General features: G+C 37.0%; 1 protein-coding gene across 2 annotated transcripts in view; it reads left to right on the forward strand.

Moving 5' to 3' along the window:
* Positions 1 to 15212, forward strand: part of RASA2 (RAS p21 protein activator 2) — a 198458-nt gene that overhangs the window by 158849 nt on the left and 24397 nt on the right. For both annotated transcript variants that reach the window (XM_014542697.1, XM_005869997.2), the window contains exons 16-22: positions 2536 to 2684; positions 3520 to 3634; positions 4061 to 4135; positions 4839 to 4962; positions 7449 to 7555; positions 10600 to 10683; positions 11109 to 11186. In XM_014542697.1, the coding sequence (XP_014398183.1) occupies positions 2536 to 2684; positions 3520 to 3634; positions 4061 to 4135; positions 4839 to 4962; positions 7449 to 7555; positions 10600 to 10683; positions 11109 to 11186 (732 nt within the window). The remainder of the gene's footprint in view (positions 1 to 2535; positions 2685 to 3519; positions 3635 to 4060; positions 4136 to 4838; positions 4963 to 7448; positions 7556 to 10599; positions 10684 to 11108; positions 11187 to 15212) is intronic.

The following is a 15212-nucleotide window of genomic DNA, read 5'->3' on the forward strand; positions in this document are numbered from 1 at the left end:
ACTAAGGATGTCCGACTGCAGCTTAGGTCTGCTCCCTGCTGGTAAGTGGACATCCCCTGAGGGCTGCCGGGCTGCCAGAGGGATGTCTGACTGCCAGCTTGGGCCCGATCCCCCAGGGAGCGGGCCTAAGCCAGCAGGTGGACATCCTACAAGGGGTCCCAGACTGCAAGAGGGCATAGGTCGGGCTGAGGGACCCCCCCGAGTGCACAAATTTTTGTGCACTGGGCCTCTAGTTAAGACAATAAAAAAATATATATATATATACACACACACACACACACACACACACACACACATACATATACATACAGGGATGGGGAAAAGTGGTTTAACAGGTGTGAGTACAAGAAACACAGAGTTAGCCCGAACCAATATGCTCAATTAATATTTGACAAAGGAGGCAAGAACATACAATGGAGCCAAGATAGTCTCTTCAATAAATGGTGTTGGGAAAATTGGACAGATATATGCAAGAAAATGAAACTAGACCACCAACTTACACCATACACAAGAATAAACTCAAAATGGATAAAGGACTTAAATGTACGACAGGAAACCATAAAAATTCTAGAAGAATCCAAAGGCAACAAAATCTCAGACATATGCCAAAGCAATTTCTTCACTGATACAGCTCCTAGGGCACTTGAAACTAAAGAGAAAATGAACAAATGGGACTACATCAAAATAAAAAGCTTCTGCACAGCAAAAGAAACCATCAACAAAACAACAAGAAAACCCACTGCATGGGAAAACATATTTGCCAACGTCATATCTGATAAGGGCCTAATCTCCAAAATTTATAGGGAACTCATACAACTTAACAAAAAGAAGATAAACAATCCAATCAAAAAATGGGCAAAGGACCTAAATAGACACCTTTCAAAAGAGGACATTCAGAAAGCCAAGAGACATATGAAAACATGCTCAAAGTCACTAATCATCCGAGAGATGCAAATCAAAACAACAATGAGGTACCATCTCACACCTGTCAGAATGGCTATCATCAACAAATCAACAAACGACAAGTGCTGGAGAGGATGTGGAGAAAAAGGAACACTTGTGCACTGCTGGTGGGAATGCAGACTGGTGCAGCCACTATGGAAGACAGTATGGAGTTTCCTCAAAAAACAAAACATGGAACTCCCATTTGACCCTGTGATCCCACTTCTAGGAATATATCCCAAGAAACCAGAAACACCAATCAGAAAGGATATGTGCACCCATATGTTCATAGCAGCACAATTCACCATAGCTAAGATCTGGAAACAGCCTAAGTGCCCATCAGTAGATGAATGGATTAGAAAACTGTGGTACATCTACACGATGGAATACTATGCTGCTGTAAAAAAGAAGGAACTCTTACCATTTGCAACAGCATGGATGGAACTGGAGAGCATTATGCTAAGTGAAATAAGCCAGTCAATGAAGGAAAAATACCACATGATCTCACTCATTCATGGATAATAAAGACCATTACAAACTTTTGAACAATAATAGATACAGAGGCAGAGCTGCCTCAAACTGATTGTCAAACTGCAGTGGGAAGGCCAGAGAGGGTTGGGGGGCAGAAGGGAGGGGAGTAAGAGATCAACCGAAGGACTTGTATGCATGCATATAAGCATAACTAATGGACATAAGACACTGGGGGGTAAGGGAGGGCAGGGGATTGTCAAGGGCGGGGGGAAAAAAAGGACACATATGTAATACCCTTTGTAATACTTTTAGCAAAAAATAAATAAAAATTAAAAAAAAAGAAAAGAAAGACAATTTAGAGCATCGCAAAAAAAAAAACACAGAGTTTATTCTTGTATTATTAATTTATTAATTATTGTAAACCCACTTTATTAATTACCCTCAACCTACTTTTGCCCATCCCTGTACACATATATGTATATTTAGTTCATCTGAACGACAGTATAGTGATTCCAATATGTGTTCTAAATTTATCTCTTATAGTTAACTCGTGGTCCAGTGCACGAAATTCCTGTATGGCAGGGGTAGGGACCCTTCAGCCTGGCCTGCACCCTCTGGCAATCCAGGACCCCTCGAGGAATGTCCGACTGCCAGTTTAGGCCTGATCGCTGCAGTTGGACATCCAGCAGTCAGACATTCCTCTTGCAATCCAGGACTCCTCACTCTTAACCGCCTGCTTTCTTGCTCCTAACCACCTGCCTTCTTGCTCCTTACCGCCCGCCTGCTCACTCCTTACCACCACTTGGTTTGCTGCTCCTTAGCACTGCCACGGAGGCGGGTGAGGCTCCGCCACCGCCTCTGCACTCGCCAGCCATGAGCCCAGCTTCTGGCTGAGTGGCGCTCCCACCGTGGGAGCGCACTGACCAGGGGCAGCTCCTGTGTTGAGCGTCTGCCCCCTGGTGATCAGTGTGCATCATAGCACCCGGTCATTACGGCCGTAATGGTCACTTAGGCTTTTATATATATAGATGAACATATTTGAATTACTTTTATAGGCTAGTGATTGAATATTTAGTTACATTTCCTTGATTTTGTGCTGTTTTCTACCTTTCTATATTCCAGCCAATATCTGCCTCAGCTGCTTACATTTTGGGTGAAATATGTCGAGATAAAAATGATGCTGTTTTGCCCCTTGTACGACTGTTGCTGCACCATGATAAACTTGTTCCTTTTGCCACTGCAGTGGCTGAATTAGACTTGAAGGATACACAGTAAGAGTTATATTAAATGTTAATTATTTGCTATTGAATTTAAACTTTAGTTTGTCAAACTGTTTCTGTAATCTTTCTTCTTTTGTATTGACCAGCTTTACCATATCATAGTCTAAAAAGAACTGCTTAGCATTAATAAAAGGGAATTCTTTATATTAACAAACAGTATTCACCAACAGTAAAATTAACAATTAATGATAGGTGTTTGTTGGTGTGTTTTTTAACTCAGTGTCAAAATTTCCTGTTTCTAGTCTTTGCTTCTTATTATAATGATTCACATGCTGCAAATAAAATAGCAGGTCAGAAGTTTCTTTTTCCTTGTCCATTTGTATCACCCTTATGTGCGCAGGTGTGGCATTATAAAAACAACAATCTGGTGGCCTCCTGTGCCTGTCACAGTCTTACACTGTTGTTGTAAACACAAATATGGTTTGCTTTTTTAAAAAAATTCTTATCTGAGGATATCCTTAGAAAAAGAGAGGGGTGGGGAGAGAGAGAGAGAGGAGAGAGAGAAAATTATCAATGTGAGAGAGAAACATTGATCTGTTACCCTCTGTATCCCACCCCGACTGGGGATCAAACCAGCAACCTTTCAGTGCACAGAACATTCAACCAACCGAGTTCCTCCATCCGATGCTTTTTTTAAAAAATTGTTTTCTTATATTTTCATTAAATGGTTTTTATAAGTTTGAAAATCCTAATGGCAGCAAGCTTTTAAATGGATGGTAAAAATTACTAAGATTGTATATATGACCAAGTCAGATATCTCATATTATTGATTTGACAGCCATTGTTTAGTACACTTGTTTTCACCTTATTTCTACTTGTATTTCAGAGATGCAAACACAATTTTTAGAGGAAATTCCTTGGCTACCCGATGTCTAGATGAGATGATGAAAATAGTGGGAGGGCACTACCTGAAAGTAACGTTAAAACCTATTCTAGATGAGGTATGGAATGAATATACATACTCGGATAACAATAGTTTGCGTGGCCTTATAACACCTGTTTCATTTAGTGATCTATTGATGGGAATGATATATCCATTCATGTATTAGTGAAAGAATAAGGCTGAGCACTTTAGAAGTAAAATAAGTTATTTACTGTTTCATCAGTGGAATTTTACTCAAAAGACACATTGTAGTATAATCTACATAGTTTTTTGTTATTGGATTTCTGTTTAGCTTGAGTTTCATATATATGAAAATTTTTTCTATATAGTTCTTCAGGAATATTGTATATATTATCTCTGGATGGGAGTTTTAAACTTTGTTTATTGTTTTAATTTTTACAATTAATTTGTATTATCAGAAAAGTATTTTCATTTTGCCAAATATTTTAAAAAGCATTAAATGAAACATTAATCTATTCTTCAGATATGTGAATCGTCAAAATCTTGTGAAATTGATCCTATTAGATTGAAAGAGGGAGATAATGTAGAAAATAATAAGGTAAGTCCTTGTTATTTTTATAAGTCCACTAAAATTGGCCTTAAAAGTATACCTATCTCCCATTTATGTTGTAGTAATGTTATATGGAGGAAAATAGTGCTTTTTATTCTTTACATAATGCCTATGCCATTAGCAGCATTTCCTGTGTCTAGTTTTTAGAATGTTGTTATCTCCTCATCAAGTTTCACTTTATTTTTGTTCTTGATTGTCTCCTTTTGGCTCTAGTAATAGTAGTGGAATAAGGCTACATCTAGTTTCAGCCTCATTCTGGTCGGTCCTTTAGGTTCAAACTGATCAAACTAAGTAGCACAATGACTTGGTCAGCCAACACTTAAAGTTGCCTCTGGGAAGAGTCACAAGTTTTCATTGCAGTCAGTAACAGTGCCACAATGTCTGTGTGCCTGGATATCTGAGTTGTTTTCCTAATTTCCCCGGGATCATTATACTTTCTGTCGCTTCTTGTGTGGTTTAGCCCATACATTTACTTATGTCTACCTATGTCCACATCTGATATATTATCAGTAAATGAGGTCAAGATGTAAATTGTCCTTTCACTGAATGAGTTTAGAGAAGGGAAGCAGAGCTCTAGAATACTAGATAGTGACTGCCTAATTGAGCTTTTTTTCATTGCATTTTTTCCATGAAGGCTGTTGAAGATGTGTAAAAGTCAAAATCTTCATGTTTACCTTTTTAAAACCTATAGGAAAATCTGCGCTACTATGTAGACAAGTTATTCAGTACAATTATAAAGTCAAGCATGAGCTGCCCCACTGTGATGTGTGATGTCTTCTACTCTCTACGGCAAATGGCTGCGCAAAGATTTCCTAGTAAGTGCCTGTGTTACTACATCATGCCATTTCTTTTCCAGTATTTGATTTTTTTGTAGATTTACTGTGTATTTGGTTTATGTGAAATGGTTTATAGGTACAGTCTTATTTAGTTTTCCAAAATAGTTCTTGCTTTTTAATGAAACATCTGATTTAATTTTCTTACAATCTCAAAACATATATTATGTTTTATTTAATATAATGACAACTTTATACAAATCAAAATCAGCATTCTTTTTAAGAAAGGCAAAATTTAGAACTATAACATTATATAAATAAACCTTTATACCAGGTGCTTATGAGATTGTTAAATATAATAAACAAAAACACCTTTGTTATTTGTACTAAATCCCTTTTCTACTTGAATACATTCAGATAGTGAGAATTTTTAGTTCCATAAAAATGACTAGATCTGACAGCTTGAGAATTATAGGTTTTGGGGGTGATAAATTTTTACAGAAATGGTTTTAGACATTAAAAACATCTCTGTTGTAATATACATAGAATTTTGAGGTACATATGTCAGTAACTGGCGTGTTTTAATTTTGCACAGTAGCATTGTCAAGGTTTTGCTTAGTAGAAACATTTTATAAAATTAAGAGTTGCTATCTCTGATTGTCAATACTTAGAAGTATTCTAATTATATGCATCTCTGATAAGTAAGTAAACTTGCTATAGCTGTCTTTCCAGATCTACCTGTAGTAGGGCAAAGGGAGGAGGGGGAAGATAAGGCAGCTACTTAAATTATCAATCTTACCCAGCTGTGTGAAACCTTACATTTATTTCTATAACCATCTGAAGAGATTTTGTTATTTTTATTGATTTTAGAAAGAGAGGAAGGGAGAGAGAGATGGAGAGGGAGACAGACAGAGACATCAGTTTGAGAGTGAAACATTGATCAGTTGCCTCCTGTGTGTGCCCTGACTGGAGATTGAACCTGAAATCTTTCGGTGTACGGGAAGACACGCCAACCAACTGAGCCACACCGGCTAAGGCATATCACGTTCTTTTAAGTATGAATGTGTACACGTGTGTGCAGTTATCTGACCCTCCACTAAATTTACCCAGTGCTAAGGTGGTGGGGCTGAATTGTCCAACTAGCATGTAGATAAATTAAGATCTAGATGACTTTACTAATTATAGTGAAGACGTAAACACTTGACCTCACATAAGTATACTAAATCTGCTCTTTGAAACAAAAATAAGGGGAGCAGAGACACTAACATATGGAAAGATGAAATGCTGACTGAAATTATATTTTGGTGAGTTAGATCATGGTAACTACATTGAATGCTTAGTGACTGAACAGACACATGCTAGCCTATATTATCTCCTACTCTCATCTATACAGTACCACATGAGGCAGGTATTGCTCCCCTTAGGTAGATAATGAAACAGGTTTAGAGAAGTTTAAGTAACTTGCACAAGATTCATGACATGGCCAGTGGGCAAGCAGGTTCTCCAACCTGGGTCTGGTCTGTTCCAAAGTGTGCATTAGGCACAGAACTCTACCCAGTTATCTTGGCCTAAAATATGCTTTATCTGTTTAATTCTTGTTTATGTAAATAATCTAAAACACATTTTTTATTTTTCATAAGTGCAAAAGTATCTCCTTGACTGACTTGTTGTTGACTTAAATATTAATGTCTTCATATCCTCAGTTGATTACAGTAGTGATATTTTTATTACCAAGAATTTTTATAGTCTCTCATTTGTCCTTATCACTCTGGGAAGAAGATGGGTTGGGAAGCGGGGAGGCAATGAGTGGGGAGCAGGTAGTATTGAAGAATTACAAATAAATGACTTGTCCGTGACTGCCTTTTGAGTGACTTACAAGAATTAGAACTCAAACCAAATCCAGACATTCGTGCTCTCCCCACCTGCTTCTTTCCCATCTGATTGTTGGGTTAAGTATAGGCTCCAGTCTGAAATGAAAGCTGTAAGTTAATGTTCAAAGCCCAAGTTGTCTCCATTTCATTTGTGGTTTTGATGGAATATGGATAGTTTTTTAAAAGTAAAGGTTTTAGCCTAATTGTTTTAATGGCATAGTCTTTGATATAATCAAGATTTCTGAGGGGAAAATTAAAACAATATCCTAAAACTGAAAATCTCCTATCCAAGTCTTCAGGGATTCAGTATTGCCACTAGGTAGTGCTAGATACTACTTTTATTTTTGTTGTAATTTCAGGAGTCTCTTCTTGCAGATTGAGGAAAGAAGTATGTTTCCAAATTAAAATATTTCTGAAAATCTAGCAGCTTTGCCTTTCATTTTATTAGTGATTTTAGATTTTTTTTTTTAGTCATAGGATTTTTTCTTTTAATTCAGTCATAATCATCACTATCATCTCATCAATTCAGTCCTGACTAGGCAAATTATATTGATCTCCTATTTAGTTTACATGTTTTCTCAATATTTTTTACTTTGTCATCTTTGTTTTTTAATTCAGTGTTTTTGTGCATGACATTTCACCATTTTTTTCCTGCAGATGACCCTCATGTTCAGTATTCTGCAGTGAGCAGCTTTGTATTTCTTCGTTTCTTTGCTGTAGCCGTAGTATCACCTCATACTTTTCATTTGCGACCTCACCATCCAGTAAGTGTTGTTCTTCTCAAAGCTTTATTCCATTTTTATTTATTTTTATTAAAATGAAGAAAAGGTAAAATAGGCCACTTACACTTAGCTATGTTTTCTTATACTTAAATTCACTGGGCATTTTTCTTGACCATTTTAATCTTTTAGAGAAGGCTGAAAATTCTATTTTTTGTTATTGCTGTTAAAACATATTACACAGAATAATAAAATATTGATAATTGTTGAAGCTTGGTGATGGATACAAAGAAGATTCATTACATTTTCCATATGCTATTGTGTATATTTGTAAATTTCCATAATATAAGGGTAATTTTTTAAATTACTTATATGTTTAGTTTAACCTTGCAGATGTTTTTAAATCTTACAGAAGTTAAAAGAGGCTCATTTCTAAAAGGTTTAGAAACTTTTATTGGAACATAATTTGTTTCGTATCTCCATATTTTTGCTTTTTATTCACCTGAGATGCTATTATAACTATGAAACTTAAAACTCTTTTAAAGCATATAATCTTTTTGTTGTGAAGTCCTACTTAATTACTTAAACAGGAGTCTACACCACATAGATTTACATTTCTTAACACTTTAAAACTCCTTATTTTTCCTGTTTGTGTTTCATTCTCATACAGTGTATTTCTGCTGATTCTTTAACCTTTTATGTCCCAAATATTTTATAATCTTATCTAATTGCTTTTGTTGCTGATTTGTATAACAAATAATAATAACCAAAATTTATTTAGTTCTTACTTTGTACTAGGCTTTGTTCTAGGTACTTTATATGTTTTAACTTAGTCCTCCCAATAACCCTGTGAGGTAAATTCTGTTATCCCCATTTGCAGAGAAGCAAATCACAATTCAGTAATATCTCCAAGGTCAAACAACTAATAAAATATTATTTGATCTCACTCAGTTTGAATGGAATTAAACCAAATTCTGACTCAGTCAGTCTTCCCAGTGTGTGAGCTTACTTACCCCTCTTAGGCAGTCAGGTGTTGGAGCACCTATACTGTGTCAAACACTGCTCAGCACTGGGGAGGCCGTGATGAGAAAGACCTCCCTGCCCTTAAGAAACTCACCGAGCCCTAACCGGTTTGTCTCAGTGGCTAGAGCAGCCGTGGGCAAACTATGGCCTGCGGGCCGAATCCGGCCCGTTTGAAATGAATAAAACTAAAAAAAAAAAAAAGTCCGTACTTTATGTAATGATGTTTACTTTGAATTTATATTTAGTTCACACAAACACTCCATCCATGCTTTTGTTCTGGCCCTCCGGTCCAGTTTAAGAACCCATTGTGGCCCTCGAGTCAAAAAGTTTGCCCACCCCTGCCCTAGATTGTAAGCCTTCAAACCCCTCCTCTTTCATCCCTCCAACGCTCCCTTCCCCACAGCCATGGTTGTCCTAGGTTCAGGATAAAGACCTCAGTAGAACCTATAAGTCTCTTTGAGCCAGCCCTGTCTAACCTCCATAGCCACACCCATCTCTATGTAAAAAAAAAAGAAAGAAACTCACCAACTGATACAGTGTATAGAGGACCCATGGTTTTGGGGGTTAAACTGGGCTCTGAGGTCCACTCCTCCTCTTGACATTGGCCACTCATTTAACTTTGAGAACTGAATGGACCATGCTGCTTTGGCAGCAACATATCCTTTCTTGTCAAAGAAGAAACGGTCTGTGAGTAACTGCAGCAGTGAGAGGGCCAGTGTCCTTTTGTCCACATGCTGTTCTGTCTATGACTCTGTCGCTGAAGCTGTACTGAACTCGGGAAGCAAAAGCTTCGCAGCAGTGCTCTGGACATAAATGGAACTCCTACCTCTGAGCTTGTGACCCTGCCATATATTCAGACTTTAGTTTGCATATTCCTGTAACAGATGTTGCAGTAAAGTCCTTCTAAGCATAAACTCTTGTTATTTTAGATCACTTTTCATATGCCAGAAGGTCTGCTTCATACTGGCATATATTGTTTACTTTAAAGTATAACCTTATCCCTTCTTTTTAAGAAGCTCTCATTCTAATTGGGGAAATAGGGAAAATATATAAGGTATGTAATCTAAAGCTACATGTATAAATCTAAACCTAACACCTGATTAGCACCAGGTAAGAAGTATAGACAGTTCCTACTATACAAATTGAGAGCCAGTGAGGATCCTAGGAACCTGGGGTGATGACATTGTCAAGGCCAGTGATGAAATTTATAGAGTGGTTGGGGAGGAAAACCAATGAAAGTTCATAGGATTTTACATTTAGAAGTTCTGTGAATTTTGAGAAGCCAGTTTTAGTATAGTAAAAGAGAAGAAAATCAGATTGCAGAAGATTAAAGACTAAATAGGTGAGTGTAGTTTTACTAAGAAATATATCAAAAGTGAGCTAGGCCTGCTGCTAAAACACGGGCACTCAGGCATGTACACGTGTGTGTATACACACACATGAATGAATAATTGCTAAAAAACACTAATTTTAAAACATGGGTTGCATTAACATGGACACAGTAGGTCACTATTTCCACCTTGGATAATGAACCCAATAGTTACCCTCTGCTTAGATCCGATATGAAGTAGGTGACTTCTCATTGCCTAATTTGAATTTAGGTCTTTGCTTCCAGGTGGAAAGTCTTGATTGCATAAACCATATAAATTATTGAATATGTTTAGAAGTGGATTGGGAACTACCATTTTAAGTTATAAGGTAGAAAAAAGTAGATGCCATTGACATTTCAAAAGTGAATACAATTTATTAGGTAATTCAAGCTGCCATACTATACAAAACAACATATATATGATATTGATTAAATTATAGCTTTCAAAAGTGACACATCATAAATATAATTACTTTTGGAGGAATTATCAATTATATGTGGCTTCTTTAGTCTCTTTATTCCTTAGTCCAATGAATTATGCCCATCCTTAGCTAGATTTTAACTACATTGCTTTGAATGAACATTTTTAGTCATTGTTTGTAGAGCAATGTAGCCCATTCACTCTGTTCTACATTTTTATACAAATTCTGGTTTTTTAAAACTTAACAGGAGTTTTGTGTCTTTTTACATTCTCTAGGATGCACCGACAATTAGAACATTAACTCTCATCTCAAAAACCATTCAGACTTTGGGAAGCTGGGGGAGTTTGTCCAAAAGCAAGGTAAGTCTTTGCATCCTTGCTTTGTATTCACACTTCTAAATGTAGTTCTACCCTGTGCCCCCTTCTTCTCAACTCATTCCCTTCTAAATTAAAAGCAGAGCAAAACCAAAAATGCATAGATTGCACAGATGCAGTAGCTGTCTTTTAGATAGATTCTGTGTCTTAGTCACCTGTTACAGACAGATTCTAGGAAGGGGAGCAGGTCTGGTAAATAGATGCTAGAGCCTCCTGTTTATTCGTGGGCACCATAATCATCCAACGCTATTGAGGCAATCTTCAGCTCCAAGCCCTAGAACTCTCTTAAGATATATGATTGACTCCTTTTAGGGCTTAATCCTCAGCTTTATTAAAGATATAGTCCACTGTATTCAGTTCTCTACTTAATATATTATATATATAAATCCTGTGGTTTTTTTTTTCTTTAGTCAAGTTTCAAGGAGACATTCATGTGTGAATTTTTTAAAATGTTTCAAGAGGAAGGATACATTCTAGCAGTTAAAAAGGTATGATTGTTTTACTCTTAAAATATTAACATTTCTTATCATAGAGCATTGGGGAAATAACATTTCATAATATTCCTAAGAGTTAATCTTTAGTTTAAAAAAATAATGTAAAACTATCCATCAACTATAACAAGGCTATCTCCCCCCGCCCCCCCTTTCTCCTCCCACTCAAAACTATGGGTTTTTTAGCTTTGGAAACACTAAATGAGTGTTGGCAATAGCTACTATTACCAGTGTCTTAATAACACAAATTATAAGTGTCCGGAGTTAGGGCTTTTCAACAGTGGCACTATTGGCAATTTACTACAGGTAATTCTAGATTGTGAAGGGCTATCTTGTACATTTTAGGATGTTTAGCAGCATCCCTGACCTCCACAATTAGACACCAGTAACATGCCTCTAATTTGACAACCAAAAATGTCTTTAAACAGCCAAATGACCCTGAAAGACAAAAATTGCCTCTGATTGAGAACCTCTGGTCTTAGGGATAAAGGCTTAGTATGTGCCTGATATATAGTAGTAAAAAATATATGAATTACTGGATATTTTATAAACAGTATAGGCTTATGATAGCAATATACAAAAATTGTTATACTTAGAAACTGAAAATGTTTTGAAAGGATCTAAAATTTCTCAAGTCTTTAGTTTTGAATCATTCTAAACAAAATGTAGCATTACTATAATACCCTAAAAATTTGTTAAGAAAAATTGTTTTGAAGTATATATCTAAACTTGCCTTGAAGAAAGTACTATATCTTATTTATCACAGTTTTAACTTAGTTAATTCAAATTAGCAAAGCCAAATTTTAAAGATTTCATTAAATTTCTGCAACATGATTCACAGCTGATTGCTAAGAGTATATTTTGTAGAAGTCTGTACTTTTTTTGTACTTTTAAAATTTATACAGGGACTCAGTAAATGAAAATTATAATTTAAAAAATTAAAGCCTGTTGTAATCTTTTCATCTAGAATAGTGCGAGCTCAATAGGATTCAGAGTTATAACCTATTTTCTCCTGAAGCAGTGGCCAACGTCACTAGTGAGAATAATACAAGTGAGAAGTTTGGGTTTATAAGCTTTTGCACTTTATAGTGCAAAATATAGTAAAATAACTCAAAATTATTTTAAGCAACCATTGAAGGCTTTTGAGGAGAAAGTCTTTCAAAAGAGTAGACAGAGAAAAAGCTGCCCTTTTTTTATGGGACATTGTTTAAACATTTGTGGGACAGTGTAGGCAGACTTTTGTTTATGATCTACTCTTGTTGTTTTGTTTTATAGTTGTTTTTCTATTTTTTTTATGACTTAGGCCATAGCAGCATCTGATTTCATTTTCCCTGGTATAATCAGAATGTGTTGAGTTTATAAGATCAGTGGAGAAAGTATGTAAGGGTGCCAGGTGTCTAGTCTGTTCTTCATCTGCCCTCAGTCACCCACTCACATTCTCATGGGCTATCACCATAGCCTGTCTCCTGCCAGATTTGGTTCCAGGCTCCTAAGCTAGCATAGGCTATTTTGCCCTGATATAAGAGTTTTCTTTATTATTCACTAGCTAAGTCTGGATATGTGCAGTGCTATAAAGTGCAAAAGCTTATAAACCCAAACTTCTCACTTGTATTATTCTCACTAGTGACGTTGGCCACTGCTTCAGGAGAAAATAGGTTATAACTCTGAATCCTATGCTAGTCCCACAGTGTTTAGGAAGTGAACCTGGATAGGTCTATAAACAAATGACCATATAATTTCATGTCCAAACCTGGATACTTTCAAGAGTAAAAAAGGAATCCTATTTGACTATGTTGGGACCACAGTTATAGACAAGGATAGCCCTGAGCACACTGGAACCTATAGTCCATCTTAATTATTGTTTTCTTTCACTTTGTCTAACTGTATTTACCCCATAGTTTCTTTGTATATAACAAATAAATGTAATAATTATCGTAAATATTTGTCAAATAAATCAGTGCCTTCAGGCAAAATTAAGAAATGAAACCTTCAGATAAGTCTGTTACACTCCATTAGCGGGTGGTCCACAGTGAGAACTAAAGATGTGACAGGTCACTTCTTTAGTTCCCTTAGATACTCCTTCTATATCACCCACACGTGTAATGCAGGAGAAACTCTGCCCTCATTCTTTCACTTGCCAAGATTTCCTTCCAGCAAACTAGAAGTAAACATCCCATTGAAGAATGTGGGTTCTGGCAGGTAATTCACAACCAGTTTTAGGAGAAAATGGCTGTTCCCACAAATTCTATTTACATTAGGCACTGGTGCCTCAATATCATCCTTATTGGAATGTACTTTGTTTTTGTTTGTTTGTTTTTTAAGTTCTAAATGGGACAACATAGAAAAGTACAAAGGAAAAAGGAAGGACTGCTCTGGTTGGTGTAGTTCAGTGGTTAGAGCATTGGCCCCTAAGGGTCTCAGGTACAATTCCCAGCCAAGGACATGTACCTGGGTTGCAGGTTCAATCCCCAGCCCAGGCGGGACACCATGTGGGAGGCAACCAATCGCTGTTTTGCGCGTGCTCTCTCTCTCACTTGCTCGCTCTCGCTCTCTTTCTCCCTCTCCCCCTCTTCCCCCTCCCTCCATCCTTCTCTCCCTTTCACTCTCTCTAAAAATCAATAAAAAAATCTTTAAAAAAAAAAAGAAGTGAAAAGGCAAGGACTAAACATATAGTTCATTTATGGAACACAATAGGATTCCTCTCTAAGAACAAGAATTATTTCTTGAACTACTGATTTGCCTTCCCATGAAAGCCACATGCCAAGAAGCTCTTAACAAGGTGAGGTGGCATATTTACAAAGCTACATGCTCGCCGAAACCGGTTTGGCTCAGTGGATGGAGCGTCGGCCTGCGGACTGAAGGGTCCCAGGTTCGATTCTGGTCAAGGGCATGTGCCTGGGTTGCGGGCACATCCCCAGTGGGAGATGTGCGGGAGGCAGCTGATCGATGTTTCTCTCTCGTCGATGTTTCTAACTCTCTATCTCTCTTCCTTCCTCTCTGTAAAAAATCAATAAAATATATTTTTTAAAAAAAGCTACATGCTCTTCACTGGGTGGCTTGCCATTGCTAGAGATGGGTACTTTAAATTTTCCTGAGCCACCGCATTCCCACATTTTTCACAGGAAGTTTATAAATTGTGATTAGATTCAGTTTATTCCAGAGAACTCAGCTGTACTTCAGTCACTCCTGTGAAGTACTGTCAGGGCTAAAGTCAATTATATATAGAAGTCAACAAACTCTTCTCTGAAAAAAACTGGAGAGGAGTATTTTAGGCTTTGCTGGACACGAAAGGGCTCTGCCACATATTCTTCATTTTTGTCTTTGTTTTTACAACTCTCTAAAAATATTTAAACAATTCTTAACTCACGGACCTTACAAATACAGGCTGCAGGTTAAATCTGGCCCGAAGAGCCATAGTTTGGAGATTCCTTACCTGTAATATAGGTTTACAATCCTATATCTAAAATCATTGGGACCAGAAGTATTTCAGAATTCAGTTTTCATAGTTTTAAAAGTTATATGCTATATTTTATTTTTTATTTTTTTTATTGAGTAAGATATTACATATGTGTACTTATCCCCCCATTGTCCCCCTCCCACTCATCCCCTCACCCCCCTGGTGTCTGTGTCCATTGGTTAGGCCTATATGCATGCATACAAGTCCTTTGGTTGATCTCTCCCCCTTACCCCCACCCTCGCCTACCATCCCTCTGAGGTTTGACGGTCTGATGGATGCTTCTCTGTCTCAGGATCTGTTTCTGTTCATCATATGTTGTTCATTATATTACGTTGTTCATTATATTCCATAAATGAGTGAGATCATGTGATATTTATCTTTCTCTGACTGGCTTATTTCACTTAGCATAATGCTCTCCAGTTCTACCCATTCTGTTGCAAATGGTAAGAATTCCTTCTTTTTTACAGCAGCATAGTATTCCATTGTGTAGATGTACCACAGTTTTTTAATCCACTCATCTGCTGATGGGCACTTAGGCTGTTTCCAAATCTTCGCTATGGTGAATT

Source organism: Myotis brandtii, unplaced genomic scaffold, assembly GCF_000412655.1.
Source record: "Myotis brandtii unplaced genomic scaffold, ASM41265v1 scaffold312, whole genome shotgun sequence".
Classification (NCBI taxonomy): domain Eukaryota; kingdom Metazoa; phylum Chordata; class Mammalia; order Chiroptera; family Vespertilionidae; genus Myotis; species Myotis brandtii.